At 42.8% G+C, this 23133-nt stretch overlaps 1 protein-coding gene across 4 annotated transcripts in view; it reads left to right on the top strand.

Annotated features, from left to right (window-relative positions):
- Positions 1–10559, top strand: part of stim2b (stromal interaction molecule 2b) — a 31162-nt gene extending 20603 nt beyond the window's left edge. Inside the window, exons 3-12 of one of the 4 annotated variants that reach the window (XM_034557343.1) lie at positions 2622–2733; positions 3222–3333; positions 4523–4638; positions 4778–4955; positions 5788–5965; positions 6320–6481; positions 7432–7532; positions 8250–8488; positions 8628–8871; positions 9612–10559. In XM_034557343.1, coding sequence (XP_034413234.1) covers positions 2622–2733; positions 3222–3333; positions 4523–4638; positions 4778–4955; positions 5788–5965; positions 6320–6481; positions 7432–7532; positions 8250–8488; positions 8628–8871; positions 9612–10239 — 2070 coding nt within the window. In that variant the 3' untranslated portion in view covers positions 10240–10559. The remainder of the gene's footprint in view (positions 1–2621; positions 2734–3221; positions 3334–4522; positions 4639–4777; positions 4956–5787; positions 5966–6319; positions 6482–7431; positions 7533–8249; positions 8489–8627; positions 8872–9611) is intronic. The other 3 variants (XM_034557345.1, XM_034557344.1, XM_034557346.1) reach the window with 3 other exon arrangements.
- Positions 10560–23133: the final 12574 nt, after the last annotated feature.

Below are 23133 nucleotides of genomic sequence, written 5' to 3' on the forward strand. Positions count from 1 at the left end.
TTTTGAACACGAGGGCACTTCAAAACTTCCAGAAAGCTTCTTTAACGGCCTTAAAGATCCGGACCGCTTCCGTTCCGTCTGCGCCAGCAGGACTTCATTTCTCATAAATACAGCGAGCATTAAAGGCTTTAGTGACACATCAGTTGCACACGTCGTGGTCCCTGCAGTGACTCAGCAGGCACTTGGCTCCTTCGGCCAGAGAAACTCATTTGCATTTGTATTGAGTAAGAAGAGGAAAGAGGGGAAAAAAAGCAAAAGCAAAGGATCAGTATTTTGATCACTACTGATGTGGTGAAAGAGCTTTTCAGACCCTCGGAGGGACTCTAATAAAACATTTCAAAATATCTCAACAACTATCGGATGGATCACCACGACTTTAGATCGACGCGTGCGCTTTTGAGTGAAATGTTGCAGGATGGGTTGGCATGAAATATAGTAAACACCTTTTATGATGAGTCATTAGAGGGACAGTTCACTCCCAAATAAAAAAAATCTACACATGCTTTTCCTCTTTCTGAGGTTGCTACACAAAACCGCTCAAAACAAGCTCCGTGGATTATTTTAAATAATGAGGTCATGATTTCTAGTTTAATAGACAATGTTAATTTAAAAAAAAAAAAACGTAAAATAAAAGGATTGAAAGAAGGACAATGCTGCAAGACAAATATGTGTTCTGGGATGAATTATTGTTCCTTTTTTAATTATAAAATACCTGTCAACCAAATGTTGGCTCTTGACTTTTAGTTCCTCAATGTCGGTACATTTTCTCACGACCGGCTGTCAATGGTCACGTGCGGGGCGGGTTGAATATGTGTGTGTGTGTGTGTGTGTGTGTGTGTTCAATATCCTGGGTCACACATCGGCTTTGTGTGCGAAGGTTGAATTAAACTGCTGATAAAAAGCGTTTCACATCACCAGTTGGCTCACCCTCATGCCACAAGCTCAGAGATTTAGCCGAAGGAAGGAAGAGATCTTGTGACGCGTCAAGGCGTGAATTAGACGTATACACTTTCACCATTTTTTTTTTTTTTACCACGTGCAGAAATATATTTGATTATGAGCAACGTCGTATTTGACCTGACTCCCCGACAGCTTCAGCACCATCCCATCCCATCTCTGGAAACACGTGATTCAGAGAGTCTCACAGAGAGGGAGATTGTATCGTCATGACAACACCAACTCGCAGCACTCCTTCAGACTCTCTGTGAACGCAGTACAGATGTGGGAAAGTGCGGGTGGATTAAATGAATGCATGTATAACGTTACGTCTCGATAAATGCAGCGGTCCCAGAAGTGCGTCTTCAGATGTTTTTAAGTCTGTTTCAAAGCCATTTGAAGCAGTCGGTGGTCCCGTCGGTGTTCTCGATGGAGACTATCTGAGACTATTGTGATTCACAATGGTGGGAAACGTCAAAACGCCCTCAGCTGCGACTGCAACGCTCCGTTTGACACGATTTCAAAACTTCTGTCGTCTCTCTTTGTTGCTGCTGGATTTGTGTTGCACCTTATTCGCTCGTTGTTGATGTGAACAGGTGCATTCAGCTCCCCATTGGTGGCAAAACTGTGAGTTTATATTTTTACTCGGGCATCTTAATTATCATAATTAGTCATTCTACGAGCTAAGCTTCTCTTAATGTACCGAGCAACAATGACGTCTCTCCTAAAGCGGTTGAATCTACATCCATTGTGTATTCTGGACCGGCCTTTATTCATTTGCATGGGAAACACCAACTGGATGCTAACTTTGGAGTCCGGATAATAGAACTTCAGCTGTCAGCAGGATAGCGTGTGATACTTCACTGCAGTAATATCAAAGAATAATTAATAATTAGTTCTCTAAAGCATGAATGGAGTGTGAGTTAGACAGGAGGTGTTCCGTTTTTAGTTTAATCCAAGGCCACATACACACACACACACACACACACACACACACACACCCAGGTGGAAGTGGTGCCTCCGCCATGGGTCTCTTTCTCTTTTCAAAGTCCCTAAAAGGAAGAAAGGAGAGCGAAAATAAAGTGTGTGTGTGTGTGCTCCAAAGCCAGACTTTTAGGCAAAGCCCACTCTTTACAGCTCTCTGTCAAAACCACACATGGACATACACAGACGAGCACATCTCCCTCCGAGTTCTTAGTAAAAAAAAAAAGCTCAGTTAGGCAATTTATTTTTAAATCATTTTTGTTGTTGTTATATTTGACTTCCGACAGCAATCAATAAAACAAAAGCTTTGATACAAAAACAAAACCCCCCAAAAATATAATTCTTTATCTTAGGACTGTATTAATAGGACAACCTCACCACCAGCCAGCATACCTGCATCCTCTCTGCCGGTGCACTCATTGTGCGTGTCTTCCACAAGACTAGGCAGACACACCTTCCCAACACTCACACGCCAGCTTCACAGCTGTGAGTACTCAATCGCCGTGTTCGTTGTTCACCGCGGTTATGTTTTCTTGCACGTGAATGAGACACGAGTCAGCTGGATGCAGTGAGCGATGACGACGATTACTTTCTCACAAAGTTGTCCAAAACGCTGGAGAACCAACACGTCTATATATACGTTTTGCCATGTTTTTCTGAAAAGCCCGGACAACTCAATTGTGTCCTTCTTCGTATCCTAGTTCATCATAGAGGACATGAAGCAGCAGCAAACCAACAAACACAGCAACCTGCACCGGGAAGACCAGCACATCACGGTGGAGGAGCTGTGGAAGGGCTGGAAGAGCTCCGAAGGTAAAGAGAGAGAGAGAAGTGACTGCCCCCAAGGTCACAACCTCAGATACTGTCCTGCAGGAAGTCCTTATGATCATCAGTAATGACTCATGTACAAAATGTGTCTCCATATTAAGCTATTTACTTCTACTCCATTTACATTATTAGTGGGACATATTGTACTTTCCACTCTACATTTATTTGATGATTTTAGTTACTATTCAGATGGAGATTTTACACCAGTAAATATTGCGCACGCTTGTAAAATTGAAAAGCGTTGTCGTAGGTGGTCCATGTGTTTTGTTAGAGGTTTCACAAAAAGAGGGATTCTCTTGTTCAATGTTTTAAAACCTGGCAAAATGTCAAAAAAGCAATTAGATTAGAGAAAAGCCCCGAACACTGTTTATCTTATAACCAATTTTGGAGACCCCTGGATACGTGATCTTAAGTGCCGAATGACAGCGGAGTAGTGATTTGCATCTCTTTCCCTTGTTCCTCTCCTCATCCAGTCCACAACTGGACCGTGGAGGACTCGGTGCAGTGGCTGAAGGAGGCGGTGGAGCTGCCGCAGTACGAGAAGAACTTCCGTGACTTCGGGGTCACGGGGAACACTTTACCTCGGTGGGTATCGTTCCCCGGAGCAGTTCAATGCATCCCGGTGCTGCTAATGAGACGATAAACGTCATTATTACTTCATGTAATTTCTTTGCCTTTTTAATTAATATGTTATGCTTTGCCATCGGTGAGCAGTGAAATGTGTTTATGAACAGCAGCACCATTAGGAATCTTCCTTCCAATCCTCAAAGGCTCCTTTTAGTCTTCATTACTCTGTGTAATGCTGCCCTCTGCTGGCAATAAAAGGCAACGCAGGCGGGGAAACAAGTCGGGTTAGATTATGTAAATGTTTTTTTTTTTTTTCTGGGTAGTTTCTGATAATGTCACGATTTAGTCTTTTTGAAGCACGCAAGCATGCATCCAAAATTAGTAATGAAGTAATCTCAGAAGAAACTGAGACGTCGGCGAGACGCGTGTGGAATGTGACTCGCTGCATGTACGGCGTGAGCAGACGGAGGTTATTGAGGGGTTTCATGTTCCGCCTGTGGGCCGATGGCCCGCTGACTCATGAAGTGATGTCACAGCACGGAGGGGTTACAGTTTCCACAGGCTGCCATGTTGTCTGAGCCTTTAAGATGGTGGTGAGACAACGCCTTTAGGACTCGTTATGACATTTAAGTGACAGCGGTGGAGAACGCAGTTTTCATAACTCATTCAGTCACTGATCTTTTTTTGTTGAGCTGACATATTTTCTCACATGTATATGCTTTCTCCTCCGGGCTGAATTTACTCTTCCAAAAGCGTCTCATCTTCAACTAATAAACTAATACATAGTCCAGCAGGAGAGAACACATTTCTTTTATGCTCAGGTCTTATTTTATTTTTTTAGCTACACCGTAAATGAATCAACTCATTAAAACATCTTTGTAAATTCAGTAATTGTCAGTAGGTAGTAAATACTCCCCAAAAACGTCAAAAGTTCAATCATCAGAGTTATTGTCTATAAAATCCTGATGCACTCGTCTACTAAATTATTGCTCCTCTTATTTTATTCAGCCTGTACCCATCCATCATTAAACCACATGACCTCACTCTAAACTTCACTAAAGTTACATCAGTCTGTGAAGACACATTTTAAATGCTAATAAGTTAAAGGCTTGTACTTCCGGTGGATAACGTGGACGCTAACGTACGACTGTGCAGCCAAGCGTTCGGTATTCAATGCAGGTTTTTTCTCTTTCTCTCCATATTTCAGAATGGCGGCAAATGAACCGTCGTTTATGTCGATGCAGTTGAAGATATTAGAACAGCGGCATAAACAGAAATTAAATCTAAAGGCACTGGATGCGGTGCTGTTTGGCCCTCCTCTCCGTGAGTATGCAATGCATTTTAAAACCAGAAGCTCAAACCGTCGCTACTCACAAATATTGTTCTGGCCAATTCGTGCAGTCAGAACAAGTCAATTAAATATGCAGCGTTTTGCTAACACCGCCCATCTTCTCCTCTGCAGGTGCACAGCACAACTGGATGAAAGACTTCATCCTGATGGTTTCCATAGTGATTGGTGTCGGGGGCTGCTGGTTTGCCTACGTGCAGAACAAGTCCAGCAAGGTGCACATGTCTCAGATGATGAGGGATCTGGAGAGCCTGCAAAATGCAGAGCAAAGCCTCCTAGACCTGCAGAGCCGGTAAGAGGAGGAAGTGCAGCCGACGCACACAGATGTCATTATTAAGGCTGCTCGTGTTCAGGCAGGTTAAAAAGAAACGGAGCAGCTTTCCAGGAAGTTATTAAGACCTTATAGAAACATTATGTACCGCAATCTACCTTTTTTTTATACACACACACACACACACACACACACACACACACACACACACACACACACACACACACACACACACACACACACACACACACACACACACACACACACACACACACACACACACACACTACTATAATGCATAAAGGTCAGAGCCACACCGCCTGATCAGCTGATGGAGTGGGTTGCCTTAACCCCTTAATGGCCGACAGTGTGGCAAAATGCGACGGTTGGGTTATTTGGCAACGTGCGTCGGTAATCAACACGCAACCACAATCCATATTGGTTGGCCTTTCAAAAACAATATTTTCAGCGCTGTCGAAGAAGAAGCGGTTGCTCTCCTGCTTGCAGCACACAAAGGAAGACACACACACACACACACACACAGGCGTTAACGGTGTGGTCTTGCAGCAATCTGACAGCACCATCAATTACAGTTATATAACCACTAGAACTCAACAATCTTGTTTCATTAGGATGGTGACATCAAAAATATGACGACAGACATTCAAAGCTTTATTGGAAAACATCAATAGGAGCTTTTGAATGTCAAAGAAATGACATTCAGCACAGCCCTGTGTATATATAATGATCTTCTGTGTATATATAACAATCTTCTTGCCACCCTGGAGTATGAATATTGCGCGTTAACGTTTGACTGACTCCACATCTCGTCTTTTCCCCTCCGGTCCACCAGGCTGGAAAAGGCTCAGGAGGAGAACCGGACGGTGGCCGTAGAGAAGCAGAACCTGGAGCAGAAGATGAGGGACGAGATCAACGGGGCCAAAACGGAGGCTCACCGGCTCCGAGAGCTGCGAGAGGGCGCCGAATGTGAGCTCAGCCGGCTGAAATACGCCGAGGAGGAGCTCGTACAGGTAGGGCTCTCCAGGCGGCCCCTGAATGCCTCTTGGGGGAAAAGAGATTTAGAAGTATTCACATGTTCAGATGCACAGCATTTACATATTCAACTCACATGGCTAATATATTCCACTGCACATGAATGTCAATGTATTATTTTTCATATCCTTCTTATTAAAATCCACAAAAAATAGCTCTTTTTGCACGACCACGAGATAGAAAACCCAGCGCACCCACATCTAAGAGTTCCTCTCTCTACCTTTCATTCATCTGAAAGTCACCCTCACTTAAAGCATTTGATCAGGGGCTTTTTAAAGTGTCGGCCAGTGCATCTAAACCCCCCCCCCCCCCCCCCCCCCCCCCCCGTGCAGGTGCGTAAGGCCCTGAAGCGAGCGGAGAAGGAGATGCACTCGGAGCGGTCGGTGCCCGAAGCGCTCCAGAAGTGGCTGCAGCTCACGCACGAGGTGGAGGTCCAATACTACAACATCAAGAAGCAGAACGCCGAGTTCCAGCTGTCCGTCGCCAAAGAAGAGGTGATTAGCAGAGCTACATGTATTTAAATTGAGGAATAAATGCATTAGATTTCAGGTACTATGGATGTTTTAATTAAATCAGGTGAACTTGTGAAAGATTAGCTTTACTTTAGGATCGTATGAGACGCATATCCACAGAGCCGACCAGCCTTTTGTTACACCGCCTGTCACTCTAAAGTACGTGGAGCTGTGCCTGTTTGTCCCTCTTTGTCTCCACATGCTAAATAAGCATTAAATCATCTTTAATGCTTCCATCACGTATCGAGAGCTCGCTTGTTGACAGCCGGTGTTGTTCAGAGGCAGTGTGACGCAGCTGCCAGCGGTGGTGTAAAGTATCATTTATGTAATATTTTGGCTGGTCAGGTGAAGAAACGACGTGTTGATTGATGGCAGGAAATAGAAGTCTTAAATGAGCGCCTAAAAATCAAGAAATGTGTCTTATGAAGATGTATTTTAGACGGTATTCAATTTAGAAAACGTCAATCTACTTAAATTAATTTTCAAGTAAGATTTCAAACTTTAAAAAAAAATGTTATTCAATGTATGTGTGATTAATATAACTGTTTTATTCTCCAAGTAGAAATTATATTATTAAGGGTTCCATGTTTCCAATTAGTTTTTCTCATTATTTCTTCATTTTTACTTGCATCAGGCCAAACTCAATTAACTTAATTACCTCAATTAACTCGTAGATTCACGTCAAGCCTTGAAGTTAGGGTGGACTCAAAACATAGACTGCTTTGTATATTAATTACTTGATATTAGCCCGGGTTACAATGCAAAACGTTTCTGGGACTATTCCTGTTCGAGATGTAAATTCCATTTATTACCGACACAAGAGAACATTTTATATCCGAATGACTTCTGGAGAGAAATTAAAACCGAGTGACAGTAAAATCCTGCACGGTTCAAATTGTATTTTCAATGCTTTGTGTGTTTTTGAATCCTAGGCAGAGAAAATAAAGAAGAAAAGAGGTTCTGTGTTCGGGACCCTCCACGTGGCCCACAGTTCCTCCCTGGATGAGGTGGACCACAAGATACTAGAAGCAAAGTAAGAAACTCACAAACAATGCGTGGAACCAATGTGACGACAGGAGAATATTCATTGTCCTTTTTAATAAGCACTGCGATTGAATTACAGGAGTTATTAATATTAAATATTACAAGAAAAGGCCCTGTCATATTGATTACCAGCTTATGTTGCGATGGCACATTATCAATATGGCGGTATGGAAATCAATCAATGTAAGTGGTTGTCGTGTTGTTTGCAGTATTTATTACTGAGCCCGGATACGTGCAGTCAGAATCCGCCGAGATATTAAATGATCCTTTTGATGCCATTTAATGACTTTATCTTCTGGGATTTTGCTTTGTTTGTTCAGGGCTTTAATTCTTTAGTACTCACCGCATTGGAAAAAAACAATATTTGACTCGTATATCAAGTTCTTGCACACATTTAATAACCACATAATTACATAGTTACACTTATAGCAGAAGTTTTATTCCAGATGTACTTAAAATAGTCAGAAGTCTTCTCTGCCCACTGTGATAAAGAATTCCTCTGTGTTTTAAAAGAAGGAAAAAAGCACATTAAAGAGTGACCACTTTAATAGGCACACGTCCTTACACGTCATAATATAACCAGCAGGCTTACATGCCAAAACCTGATGAATCAAAGTAAAGATGGCTTCTGACCTGGTCTGATGTGTAGCAGGTACATTAAGTGTACACTACCCCCCCCCCCCTCTCTCTGAATTGTGCTTTCCAGGAAAGCCTTGTCAGAGGTGACGGCGTGCCTCAGGGAGCGGCTGCACCGCTGGCAGCAGATCGAGAAGCTCTGCAACTTCCCGGTCGTCAATAACTCGGGGCTGCCGACTCTGACGGCCAGCCTCTACTCGGACCACAGCTGGGTGGTCATGCCGCGGGTCTCGGTGCCCCCTTACCCCATCGCCGGAGGAGTGGATGACCTGGACGAGGACACGCCTCCCACCATTCCACAGTTCACGAGTGAGTAAGACGACCCCAGGGGGGGTGGGGGACGTTCGCGACGCTGATATTAAAGTGTGACTTCCCCCCCCCTGCCCGTCCCCTTCCTCTTTTTGACTCTCTACCACCCCCCACCCCCCCCCCCCCCCCCCCCCCCCAGCAGCCGCGCTGATCCGGCCCTCGCTGACCCGCAGCAGCAGCATGTGTCGTTCTCGCCGGAGCCTGCTGAGCTCCCCGCAGTCCTCGCTGATGTCCCCGGACCCCGACCTGCTGTCCATGGCCGGCTCGTCCCTCTCCTATCGCCCCGAGACAGACGACGAACATATCATGTTCAGCTCGGATAGGAGGGGGTATGTAGCGGTGGCCGGGACGCCGAGGAATGGTTTTACAGTTTGGACTCACAGGTGTTTTATCCAGACATTCACACAGATGCTTTGAACTGCCATTTGTTACCCGTTTTAGTTTAGCATTTTTTATGAAATATGAAGCCCTTGCGAATTGATTCCCAAACGACTTTGTGTAGTGAGTGTAAAACATTTGTTATAGCCATTAATATTTATATAACGCAACAGGGGGAAGAAAAAAAACAAAACATGTCTGCCTCCGTTTAATATTGCAACATGTCACAAAATCTTGGTACTTTCTGACAAATGTAATTACCACATGGACAGATGTACTTGTTTTGGTCGGGGCTACCTCCTCCCCTCATTGTGCTCAGTGTGACCCCGACTTGAGTTCCCATTAAGAGCAAACTGCACATTATATCATATCATATCATATCCCCAGAGACCAACCGGTGCTCCGATGCTGGAATATAACTAACTGGCTCCAAGTTTTTCCTCTCCAATAGTTTTTGGTAATTTGTTTGAGCGAAACTTTATTTAAAAGTGTGTCACATGCGAGCAGAATATAGATTTAAAAGATTCAGACACACGGCCACACAAAGCTTCTTCTTCGGTTTATACTCTGGAAGTTGTACAAATCCCCCCCCCCCCCCCCCGAAAAAAAAGTGCAGTTAGTATTATTTTTCTCTCTAGTAAGGCCCACGCTAAACTTAAAAATGACCAAAAAAATGTCTTCTTTTATTGAGATGAGCAATAAATAGTTTCCTGAGTCGTGACCTTGGTGCATCTGCTCTCCTCAGGGAACCGGCTCAGGACTGCAGCTCCGACACAGACTCTCTCAACTCTTCCTTGGGCCGCAAGCAGCTGCACAACCCCTGCACACCGTGCTCGGAGACCCCGTACCGCAGGATCTCCCGCGAGGAGCTGCTGCTGTTGAGCCAGAGTGCCGAGCTTCCCGCGTCCTCCTCCGCCACCCACACCAGCAGCAGCAGCAGCAGTCTCAGGGACTCCACACCACCTCCTGCTCTCCCTCCCACCCCGGCCGGCACCCCCTCCGGCCCGCCCTCCACCTCACCTTCCCCGGCCTTGGAGCACCGCCCGTTTGCACACAAAGGCTCGCCCGACATCACCCGCGTTATCCCCGAGTCCCAAAGTCTGACCTTCTCGCAGGGGAACGTCACCTCTCCGTCAGGCAAGGGCATGTACAACGGCATCCTGGAGAAGTCCTACAGCTTCGGCCAGCTGCCCGCCAGCATGCTACCCATCGCGGGCCGCTACCCGTCTCTTACCTCCCTGGACTCGGAGGGCCGCAGTGTGGGGAGGGAACACAAGCTCCAGAGCACCTCGTCCCAGGACTCCAGCGACAATGGAGAGAAAATCAAGCGCTCCTCCTCTAAGATCAAAAGCTTATTTAAGAAGAAAAAATAAAACTTGCAGAGTGAGGTAGTGTATGAGAGAGAAAAAAAATATAATGGAGTTGTTTTAGCCCTAATACTAAAAAAAAAAGGACATCACTGTAAGCTAAAACGTTTAATTTTCTCTCGTATTTTCTTCTTTTTGTCATCAAAGATGGAATGTAGCTCAGTCTTGGGTGTCTTTAAGCTCTTCAGACTGGTTGCCTTATTTTTCAATAATGCCTTTTTATTTAGTTCACTCAACCTCACGGGGAAACCGGCAAGGGTCAAGGAAAGGTCAAAAGGTCACGGTATTTTGTCATCCAGACAGCCCCCCCCCAAAAAAAAAAAAAAGGATCCAATGTGTGTATTGTTTGCTGTTCCCACTGAAAGTATTCAAACACCCTTTCAGTGGCGACGGCATGACATCACCGAGACAAACGGGTCATCGGATTTCTGAAAGAACGCTTTCCTCGCCGTCGTCTTGTGAAGCGATCGAGTCATAAACTCGTCTACTTGATCAATTTGCTTTCAGAAAAAAAATAATCCTGCTAAAAAGGTTTGTTGCACTACTGCTGCTCGCGGACGACATATTGAATAACGATGTAGAGATGAGACGATGCATGGCCAGCGGCAGTGGAGACGCAGCACATAATGCCAGAGCCAAAATTATCTTATGCGTCTTCAATGCTACTTCTTATGGATCTCTCAATATATATATAATTATATATGTATACACACACTTTGTTTTCACGGGATTATGTTCTTAGAGATGTTTTTAAAAAGATTTATATTGGTGGGGATTCCTACTGTATGAACTGATCTTCACCGGAGAAAGTTCATTGAATATGCAGATTTAACCCGCACCAGTCATTTTGGGTCAAATCTAGCTGTCCCTTACTACTTGATTACCTGAGTCCTGTCGCCATGCCGACGTACCATCTCCATTCTGTCCCCTTGTAACATTTGGTGGCTTTGCCAGATTTCGTTAACATTTCTTTTTGCGGCCGGAGGGCCATATTCATACCACATTTAAGGATACACGAGTACCAGGAAGTCTAAAAAAAAAAAATATAAAAATGTCTAATGTAATGTGACGACATGGGCCTCTACCATCTTTGTTTCCAGGGTTTTATGTACTAGACAAACACTAAGGATTATATTTCTATAAAGGAACTATTTCATCAAGATCTGACGGATCACTGCCCTCCACGCCACACGCACGCGCACACACACATACACACATACACATACACATCAACACACACACACACACACACACACACACACACACTCTCTCTCTCTAAGCTCGAAGCCGACCCATGCAATACGGTCCCGTTCCTCTCTGGGCCCGCACCGAGCGCACTGATGTCAAGAGCTCCTGCTTCACACTGTGACTTCTGCCTTCATCCGGGACCTGGCTGTCACTGCTGCAGCTTAAAAACAAACAAAAACAAAAAAAACATGTGACAGAGGGGGAGGGGTGAGGTGAGATGAGATGTCGGGGGCTTGATGCCGCGTACGAGGTGTGACGGGGACGACACGAGGATCCGGTGGCCTCTGTTTTTAAAGATTAGGAAATGAGCTTGTTGCAATACAGCACACAATGAAGGAAGTGGAAGAGAGAACTGCAAGACGAGGATATATTATATGAATGTTTACGAGACGTTTAGGGTTTTTTTTTTTTTTTTTTTTTTTGGAGAACATTTTCTGTGTGAATATTTGTATACTGTAGAAGAATTAATAATAAAAAAAACCAATGGAGGCATCATAGGTGTTGCAGAGTCGTGTTTGCCAGTTGGTTCAATTTCAACCGTTTTGTATATTGGTTTATAAAACACATTTATATTATATATATATTTTATATTTTTTCTGACTGGGGACAAAAATAACCGTCCTTTTTTTTTGGAGGCCACATCCTCCTCACAGCAGAGGGCAGAAGAGTGGGAACAATATCATTCTGACACGCCATTTGTCTCCAGAGTGGGAAAACCGTGATACACCGAAGAAGAGCATGCATGATTGCTTTATCAATATCACGTGAACGTGATGGTTCATCCATTCAGCACGTTTGGAGTGGAGCGGGGACGTCTGCCGGTGATGAATGTGTTGTTTGGGCAATGCTGCACACGGGCTGTGCCCACCTTAAAGCCCACACCTCATGAGCAGTTCCTGCGAAGGCCACTAGATGTCAGCAGCGCTCCCCGACAGTGAAACCTGTCTGCTTTCTGCTCGGGGCTATCTGCTATAGTCAGAGCTTACATGGGCACATAATTAGCCCAAATATTATCTCTCGCCCCCCCCCCCTCCCTCTCTCTCTCTTTGGAAAAATGGACTTCCTTTGATCATAAGCTTAAATAATACATCATATCCAAATCACAGATATCCAGCAGTTAAACCAACATAGTGAACAAATGATCCAACAGTGAAATAATCTATTTCATTAATTTAAAGAAGCTTCAAATATTGAATTAAATAAAAGTTGCATTCCCCAGCAACAAGTAAGAACAAAATTAGGACCTAATCGCACATGAATGACAATATAACACCAATGCAAACCTATGTATACTATACTTTATATATGGATACAATTAGACAGATGAGCCCTTTGCTTCTCTATCATCTATTGTTTAAATAGTATAACATACGCCATGTAGTATGTAGATAGTGTTCACTCTGCAGAGACACTGGACATGCATTAACTATCAAAATATTACCACCAAAGTACCAAAATAAACCCCAAAATGTAAAGAATATGATGCCATGTGTACCATGTTTGCATTTCCTTTGTTCTTTACAGCTCAGAACTGGATAAAATAGAACTAAACCTCATGTTATATGATCTTCACCCTTTGCCCATCAACACAACTACATCATATTTATTCTGACATTAATTAATCATTATTAATCCTCTCTGAGGGATGTTGGAAGTGTGAATTAATTTAAGGCTACATAGCCTCAGGTGGCTTTCTAGTGTGCATTTATTAATTAAGTGAAAGCCTCACGGCAGAAAGAGCTTTCGGACGGCCGTCAAGATGGCGGACCAGAACAACCATGAGTTGGGAAGTCTTGGATCAGTTATCGATTGGTCTGCTGCAGCTTATTGAACCGATATGATTGATCTAAATGTCACCGAGGTGTCATTCCAGAGTGAAGATGGCTGAAGACACACAGATCAAACTCAGGTGCATCACTCCCGAGATTCAGATTTTATTTGTTCAGCTTCATCAAAAAAACAAAACAAGAAAAGAAAAATCAGCAATAAAACACTTTCTACATAATTTATGTGATACTGATAATACCTGATTGTCTGGTTAGGTACAAGTTACATCATTTAAATGTTACCGGTGTTCAAAAACATCATCATTATTATTAACTAATGACTAAACTTTGGCAGCGATAACTTTATTAGCATTAGCACATGTGCACACACACACACACACACACACAGGTGGGAGAGACGAAGACGCAAGGAAAAGACCAAAGTTCGATTGCTGTGATCGTATGGAGGTCTTTGAGAAGATGACTCTACTTCTCACTCGATTCATTACCTCCGTGGACACGGAGAACAGGAGTTCATGGTCTAGGCTGTATGCTTTAGGGCGGGCCTTGTGTGATTGACGTGGCTGTATTTGGCGCCTCTATACGTCACTCTCCTGCATTTCAAAAATGGTAAAACGTCCGTTCACCGATTGCAAAAAAGTCAAGACGGCGACAGAAAAATCTCCAAACTCGAGGCTTCAAAAAGCCGGTCCACAAACCAATGGGCGACACAATAAACACCATTTAAAATATTGAAATCTAACATGGCAGTGAGCTAAAATGTATAAAACATGAGAAGTGGAGTGCAGAATGAGTCCCAAAGTTAAATCAATAAAAAGGCCTACAAAAGACCTTTTGCTCTCCTGTTCCTGTATACCATACATACATAATTGTAATCTTTTTGAGTGAGCCAAATATAAAAAAACCCATCTTCTATCAAGGGGGCATTTTTTATAGATTACATTACGCATATACAATGAGTGCAGCACTGTCTGTACACTTTGACATGTCCCTGACGTGTTTAATGTTGGGCTGATGAAATTATATATATATATATATATATATATATATATATATATATATATATTATTTTCGACATAAGGATGTATGATTATAAACTGCTCAGAAGACAGAAACACTAAAGTATCCTCTCTTTTTAATGGTCTTCAATCACTGCATATTCACATATGGTGTATTAACTAGAGCATCAACCTTCGGGTATGACATCGTTATGATATGAAGTGCTGGTCATGAAAATCTACAGCGGACTTTAAAAGTCAGTGATTTAAGACCCGAGACCTCTCGTTTCATTGCAGCTTACAGCAATGTCATTAAAATAGACATTCAAAATACTGTTATGCAACTGAATACATATTAGACTAGCTACACTGAAGGTAAAACCAATTAAAGGACTAACTTTAATATTTAATAGTTTGAGATTTTAATTTAAAATGATGTTGTCAAATTGTAGGTGAAAAGTAAAAGGATGCCATATTAGCTGTAGCATCGGGCACATTATTACTTTATTAATAGGTGCGAGGGCTCACGAGTCTTCTCATCTCGACAGCCCTGCAGTGACCTGGGTCCCATCATGAGCCCGGCTGACACTCAAAGTCACTGCTGTGACACGCACATGGAGTCAAGGGGTTTAGTTTAATTTACTTTAGTTGATGAAACACAGTGAAACGAGACAGAAGATTAAACAAACAAAAAGTGAGAAAAAAAAAGAAGAGAATTTGATCAGATGAGATAAACCCCCCCCCCCCCGAAAAAGGGCTTAGTACAAAATTCACGCCTAATCATGCTAAACTCCTGCAGGGCTCAGCTCAGGGTTTATTCAGCACGCAGCGTGATGAGACCCTTCCTGGCAATTACTGCATCGTCCAATTCGAGAGTAAAACAAAATGTCTGCAAATCGACGTCGCTTTTTTTTTGCTGCTTCGAAATATTTTGAATTTCTTTGACAGCAGGATATCAGAGTTGGAGATGGGAGAAAAAAAAAGGAGAGAGAGAGAAACGCTCAAGATGAAAGAATCCCGACACAACAAGGGAATCAGCAGGGGGGGGGGGGGGGCAAGGTCACCTGGAGTGGAGACAACACTGCAGCGGATTGTGTGAAAGAGTGAAAAATATGAAAAAAAATAAATAAAGATACCACGCAAGATTTGATGGGAAGCATAAACTTGTGGAGCAGAACTAAAACATGTCCGGCTAATTCTCACTTCTTTGTCTCATTAAACATCATCCCACCCCCCCCAAAAAAACATCACCCTGTCCCCTATCGCACACAACTTTCCCAGTTTTATATACATATATTTTTTAAGCCCCCCCCCCCCCCAAAAAAAAAGAATCCAATCATTTCTGTATGTGTCAAACCTCGAGCCTGATCTCTCAAACAAAGGCGGGCGAATTTGATTCGAGTGAATTCAGGAGCTTTGTGCCGATGAATAAAACATCGCTCCTTCCTTGATGTTACCCGGACTTATCAAGTCACAGATTCCCCCTTTGAGCTCGGCGGTGACACCGTAGCAGGAACCCCACGCGCAGGATGAAACCCCCCCACCCAAAAAAAGATGAAGTTTCTGCCGTATATCTTCAGCTTTGACTGCGAGGGGAAGATAAGCGCATGGGAGCGAAGACTCACACAGGTATGGTGCAACACGCCAGACGTGATGGAGAATGACTTTTCATCAGTTTTTGTTGAACGCAGAGAGAGAGAGGAAGAAGAAGAGAGAAAGAGTTGATCTTCATCTACGTGAGGATTAAAACGTGCGTGGAAGTTACACACCTTAATCCACAGACTCACTGTGTGTGTGTGTGTGTGTGTGTGTCTGTGTGTGTGTGTGACATTCATACATATTTGAGTGCGCTGAAAAGCCGTCGTGGGTCAAATTAGTGATTGAAATGGAATTTCCTTTCTCTTAATGTAATCAATCACAAGTGGGTTGAACAGCTTCGAGCCCAGATATAAAAAAAAAAAAGAGAGAGGACACCCACGTGGAATTATTCAAACACATTTGTTTTGTTTTTTTGTATTCTCTGTCCGGTCCGTTTGTCAGTGCTGTACATGTAGGCGGCTGCATTGCTGCACAGATGGAAAGCAACATCTTAGTGGAATAATATCTCCACTTGATCCCTTTCCATTTCACTCCCTCCCCCCCCCTTCCTTCCAAAATTGGATATGATGGAGATAGATAGGATGAGATAAAAGATGAAACGCGCATTAGATAAGGAGAAGAACACAGCAAAAAGATTAAACCCTAATTTCCACACGCGATTATTGAAGAAAAAAAACCCTCTTTTTTTTGAAGTGTATTTTAAGACCGTTGTAGAGTAATCGGTGCTCCGTTTTAGATGCAGGCCATGCTAGCAACTTGGCTCCAGGAATGGTAATTAACAAATGTTACCGCGCTGGTTTACTAAACTAAACTGGTGGAAAAGAGAAACATTATAGCAGCTAAACATCTGCATAATCAATGTCAGCGCTGCGGTGCACAACAGAGCCGCCAACATGGCTGCAGACACTCTGGAAGATGTGGACCAAATATAAAAATATGTAATACAATCAAGGAGAAAAGAAAACAACGATAATTTTTTGACTTTTTAAAATAAATACTTGTCATATCGTACAGCCAGTCCATTATATCACTGCTAGTACGTGCTCGCATAGGTTTAGGGACCGTTTCACATGAACATAAAACAATCCCATGATTAATCTGCTGAATTCAAAAGCTCTGTAACTTCAACGTTTATCTGCAGTACTCCGAGCTCGACTCAAGCAGCATCCCCCGTATACATATCAAATGATCTGTTAGCTTAATTGAATCCATCAATATATCTTTTCTAGTTTTGAAGAACCAGAATATCAAGCATCGCTATACTCGTCGACCCGTTTATGTTCATATGGGAGTGAAGGCAGCTTTGAATTTCATGCCAACTCATTTCAGATATACTGACAAACCCGCTGTAAAAACTGCCTCAACAAGAGATATACAAAATATTGCTTTACTTGACAGCAAATTAGCAAATATTTAGGTGAGATGCATTCCGACTTTAAACAAAATCACACTGAGCAACATTAAGATGAATATCTGCGTTGGAATAAAGAGCCTGTTGGCCTCCCAGGAGATGGCAGAGTTGCCCTGCGCGTCGACTTTCAGGCTGCTGGCACGTCTGACCACAGCCGCACCATCCGGATATTAATGAGAGAGAAAGGATGGAGGGATGGAGAGAGAGAGAGATTAAGAGGACCATTTTAAAGTTGTATTTTTTGGACTAGAAAACAATGTTGGACTCTTGAAGCATGCATTTCAGCTTTTAAAATATCCCCCATGAAGGATCATTAAGATGTCGTTATACCATCATCATCATCACCGCATGTCAAAAAGTCTAAATGTGACCTTCATAAACAGGCTCTTACATTTTCAGACTTACTGAACAGAATAAAAAAGGGGCGTCGACGCACTATAAATAGTCTTGATAAATCAGCACGTCTGCAGCATAGGTCGGTGACGTTGCTGCTCAGCCTTCCTGATTAAGACAACAGCATCAAATCAAGTGAACAGACATTTTGCAAAAATTCAAATCATCCCGGTGATTAGCTGACCTTAAGTGCCAGCGGTGCTGCAGGGAGTATATAAACAAGCTCTAATTGAGTATCTAAGATGCACTTTACATTTAAATAGTTCACAAATGGTAAATTAATCAAATATTGTGTAGAAAATGCATCAAAATCATGTACATTTAATATGTCCTCCAGAAGAGCTAAAAGCACTCCCATAAAATTGGAGTGTGGGTCAATTCCCATGAAAAAAATAGTCTTCAAATCCTAATTGTTGACCATGTTTTATCATTAAAGTCATGATTAGATAAGCAGCAATCAACGTATATTGAATGAAATCCATAGAGTAAATTACACTAGAGTAAATTAATATTAGAAAGTATTGTGATGCAGGATGACATTAGTAGTTAAGACGAGATTGAGATCTTTTGAATCCCGCATCTGCATCTTTGTAGCACGGGAATCTTGCAACAGCTGTTTTCTCCGGCTGCGTCACACTCCCCGTGACTCGTAACCTGAAAAGTTAAACACGCTTCGACAGTGAGCTTGAATAATGAGTACATATTACCTATGGCTTTTATAAAGTGCGTTTACCATTCACGTCACTTTTTAACATTCACACTTTGTGTGATTGTGACTGCACGTACACACACACACACACACACACACACACATCTGTATTTTTCATGGTGCACACATCAGAACTTTTTACCGTCGCCTGTGAAGTGAAAGATGTCCCTCTGAAAACGCCCTGCTCCTGCCCAATCACCATGTTTAGCATTTCCTTTGACTGCGCTGTGATTGGGTGCAGCTCGCAACCAAAAAGACAGACGCACACTTGAAGGCGGTGTGAAAAATGGGGAAAAAGTGCTCCACTTTTCATGAACTCCTGAACTAGTAAGGAATGCGTGTTGGCACCGGGCTCCTGAATATCTTTGAATAATCCCACGCGGAGTAGAAAGCCGTCTGTGTGGCTCAGGTGGTAAAGCGTGACAGTAACACTAGCAGGGTTAGTGGTTCGATTCCCTCTGTGGCCATGCGTGGTAAAACTGTGCGCTCACGTGGTGCCCCGAGAGGCCGATACGAGCGGCTAACCACGTGGGCTGAATGCTAAGCAGTAATACGTGTTCTACTTTTTACAGTTTTTGGGTGTCGGCGTCTTGACTTGCAAAGCGAGATCGACGTGTGGGCGTAATGCAGCCGTGTTCAAGGTAAAATATCAGCGCCATCGGTGCCGTGTAAGAGAACATTTACTTCACGGTGCAGTCAGGCGCCTTCAGAGAATAAGAGGAGTGTGGTTTTGAGAGACAAAAAAAAAATGTAAAAAGTGCAAGAGGAGAAACGAGGGGGTGATGTGTTTGAGCAGCGGTCGTGGTTGAAAAGTTAAAAAAAAAAAAAAAGGTAAATGTGTAAAAAAAAAAAAAGAATAAACTCGACAACGAGTTTTGTGCTTTTTGAGCGAAGACGAGCAAGAAGGTGTGAATGAATGATGAGAAATAAGATGAAGAATGGCCTTTTGGAAAGAAAAAAAATGAATGAAAACCATTGTAAATGTAAAATTACCTTTTTTTTGTGTGTGTGTGTTAACAGCCCATTTCAAAATTTAAGATGAAAGAGTGGGAATTATAGCGGGTGAATAGCAGGAAGGAAGAGGTTTAAGATCGGACTCTTTTATTTTAACAGCAGGTTAATGGCAGAGAACTGAACAGGAAGGACACACACGCGCACGCGCACACGCACGCGCACACACACACACACACACACACACACCAGTCTGAATCTCAGCTAATGCAACACACTGTTTATCAGATTTAGTGCGTTCGGTTTACTGTTTGCACACAATGCATTCACCTCTTATGTGTCTATTCACAAAAAGACGTGGGCCTCATTTATAAATAAATAAAAATATATATATATATATATATATATATATATATATATATATATATATATATATATGAATGACATTAATGTACACACTATTTCAGTTCTTTTCTCCCTCCGTCTCTACAGTGGATGTGAATACTGACAGTGGACGTCACCAGTTTGATAAAAGACCAGTAATGAAGACGTCATCTCCCCAACTTAGAGACATTTGAATCTAACAATTACTAGAAAGGTCCCACGACTGGATATTTCCTTTTTTTTCCTCTGTTCATCTGCTGCAATTTAAAATCCCAATTTGTGTCTCCGACACTGTCGACGTGCCCATCACTGTGTGGACGTGGCTTAATGCAATAACCACCCGGCACATTGAAGTTCATACAACAATGGCTTGTGTGAGGCAAATGGTTGTTGGTCCCATTAAATAGTCAACACTAGCATTCGCCTCTAAAGCCAGTTTGGTAGATTTCTTTGGAAATAAGCGCGGCTGCAGCCGGTGTGCCATCCTTCTTCTGAGGATGACGATGTCCAAAAAGCCACCCAGATTCTCACATGTTTAGACACTTTGAACTTCGGTTCAAGTAGTCCATCCATCCATCCATCCATTTTCAATACCGCTTATCCTCATTAGGTTCGCGGGGCGCTGGAGCCTATCCCAGCTGACATAGGGCGAAGGCAGGGGACACCCTGGACAGGCCGCCAGTCCATCGAGGGGTTCAAGTAGTCATTTTACGTTAAAAAAAAGATCACATTTGATATTTACAAGCAGAAGTCCTGACACCCCTTTATATGGTAATCTCCACTATAAAATGTTGGGGTGAGTTGGGCGAGACGCTTAACCCCAGATTGCCGTGTATGAATGGGTGTCAATGTTATATGGTCCCGCTCATCAGTGTGTGAAGTGTCCAAGTCCATTTACTGTACAAGTGAACAATAAATCACTCACTTTTCTACCAGTGAAGCCTGCGACCAGCCACATTGCTTTTTTTCTTCTTCAATTGAAAGGCTCTGTTCAGAACCATGCGCCATAAAAACACTTCTACAAAAGCATGTAAAAGGGTCGGTACAAGCTCTATGTTCTTTGAGCCATTAAAAGAAAAGTTTTTTTAAACACCAGATGGCAACAGGAGGCCGTTTTCAAAAGAACATCGAATGATCACTGGAGTGAAATGGATGGGGGATATCATATCTTGAGCAAAAAAAAAACAACAGAAAAGGTTGGAAGTAAAGACCGAATCTGTGCAGTGACGAACCTGTAGCACTTTAGTAGCACTTAAATGGCACTTACGGATTGTACTCTGTAGTTTAACGTTATTGAAGAAGTTGTACTTGCTTGATTCTTGTTGTTATGAGTTTGGACTCATGGTTTAATGCACTTATTGTAAGTCGCTTTGGATAAAAGCGTCAGCTAAATGACATGTAATGTAATGTAATGTAATGTAGGGTTGTTCTTCTTTCCCCAAACCCTCAGGTTTGTAACGCGTGATGCATTCAGAAGAAACCCTCGAGCGGTTGGTCCTAAAGCGTCACACACACTGTCCGGGACTTTCCGAAACGGACGCGGTCAAATCATGCAACGCTGTCTTTTCATACTGCTGCATCGGCTGTGTTGATAATCTTAAACCAGCGATCTAAAAGGTAACGGTACTTTGAAGAGGACAAAACACACAGGAACCAGGTCGCGTCTCCAGTATCTAATGACGCATGACAGGTCAAGACGGATCACGCAGAACAGGACACAAAATGATCCACGGCATCCTCATAATGCTTTAAAAAAGTGCTTTTGCTCTGCTAACATGTTAAAAATGGCAACGCTAATATATTGATGAGCAGGTATATTATGATAATATTTACCATGTTAATTTTTGGGGGGTTTAACGTGCTACAATTAACTATTTAGCACCAATCTAGCCAAGGCTTACGGGCACGTTCCTTATTATATATCAGATATAATTGTGTATTCAGCAAAGCCCACAACAGCTATAACTATGCTAGTGTAAAAAATGCAAAGCGAGGGACTGTTTTCAGTCCACCGCAGCAAAGATTATCCGTGCTAAGAAATGATTGTATGCGTGATAAACAACATGACAGCAAAATGCCAGAGAGCGACTGCACTGCGTTGGGTAAATCAAGCTGGAAACAAGCTACTCCGCAACCGAGCTGACTGAGCTAATATCTAATAGCTCTAAAGACTGCTGTTGTCAGAGGGAACATCAATATGGAACAGAACGAGAAAGGAAAAAAAAAAACACAGACTGGAGAAACACTGGGAAAAAATAAATGGGTAAAAAAAATAAAATAAAATGAACGCAAGTGGAATCCCCGAGCAGCATGAGGAAAAGATGGACTCCGCGGCAGATGGAGAGCAATGAAATGATAAAAGGGAGAGCGAGAGGGTGAAGAATTGCAGCAGCAGTGAAAGAACAAAGTTTGTCCACGAGAGAGAGAGAGAGAGAGAGAGAGAGAGAGAGGGGGAGGATGTGACAATGCTAATGCGAGTGAGCGAGCACAAACAAAATGCCGACATCATTCTGGAGGGCGAAACGCAGACGGGTAGAGGATCATTTGACCCGGTGCAACGCGGCCTTCCAGTGAAGAGCGGTTGGCGTTCCATCAAGCAGCGAGCTGAATGGACGTCGGCCTCTGATCATGCCATTTGTTTTCCTTAAGGGACCCCTCTAAAAAAATTTTTTTTTAAAAAGGACCTTCAAGATGTTTTTTCTTGTCAGGGCTTTTAGTCTGAAGAACATTGTGTAGCGGCCTGTTGACATTCGTTATCTCTCGCTCTGCACACAACGACATGAAGGCAGGGGGCACGGGTTTAAGAACACAGACACATTTTAGATGATGCACCAGACTGGCGAGCGGTCGGATCTGGGTTATTTCTACGGTGCCGTGTTGTATTTTCCAGGCTTTATGCTAAGCTAATACGTTTTTGCCGTACGGACATGACTTATCCATCTTCTCATCGAACACACAGCAAGAAAGCACATTAGCTTGATTACCAAAATGTCAAACTGTTCCTTTTAACTGCGTTTAATTTGCACTTTTGTCTAATTACACTTTTCTTCACATGACTGCGTTCCACTTATATTTGTAGAAGGATTTATAGTAAAAACTAAATAAAAAAAAAAAATCAAGAAAGAAAGAAAACCAACATAAAAGCAAACCCTGACAATTTACACCATCGCAAAAATATATTAACTTTTGTGGCTCAAGTCCTTTTTTGTGGAGATAAGCTAATGATGCTTTCAAATCATATTTTCTCCAAATAGTTATAATCTCAGGAGAATAATTTGACTAGAAGAGCCCAACCTTGCTCAGGTGACCTACTTTGAGGTTTATTCGACGAATACTGTGGAGGATGCTGACTAGTTTATACTTTCTTCTTTACAACCATGCAATCAGGGATTTCTACCCCGTGTAATTAGGATCATTTCT

Source organism: Cyclopterus lumpus, chromosome 18 (genome assembly GCF_009769545.1).
Source record: "Cyclopterus lumpus isolate fCycLum1 chromosome 18, fCycLum1.pri, whole genome shotgun sequence".
NCBI classification, from domain to species: Eukaryota; Metazoa; Chordata; class Actinopteri; order Perciformes; family Cyclopteridae; genus Cyclopterus; species Cyclopterus lumpus.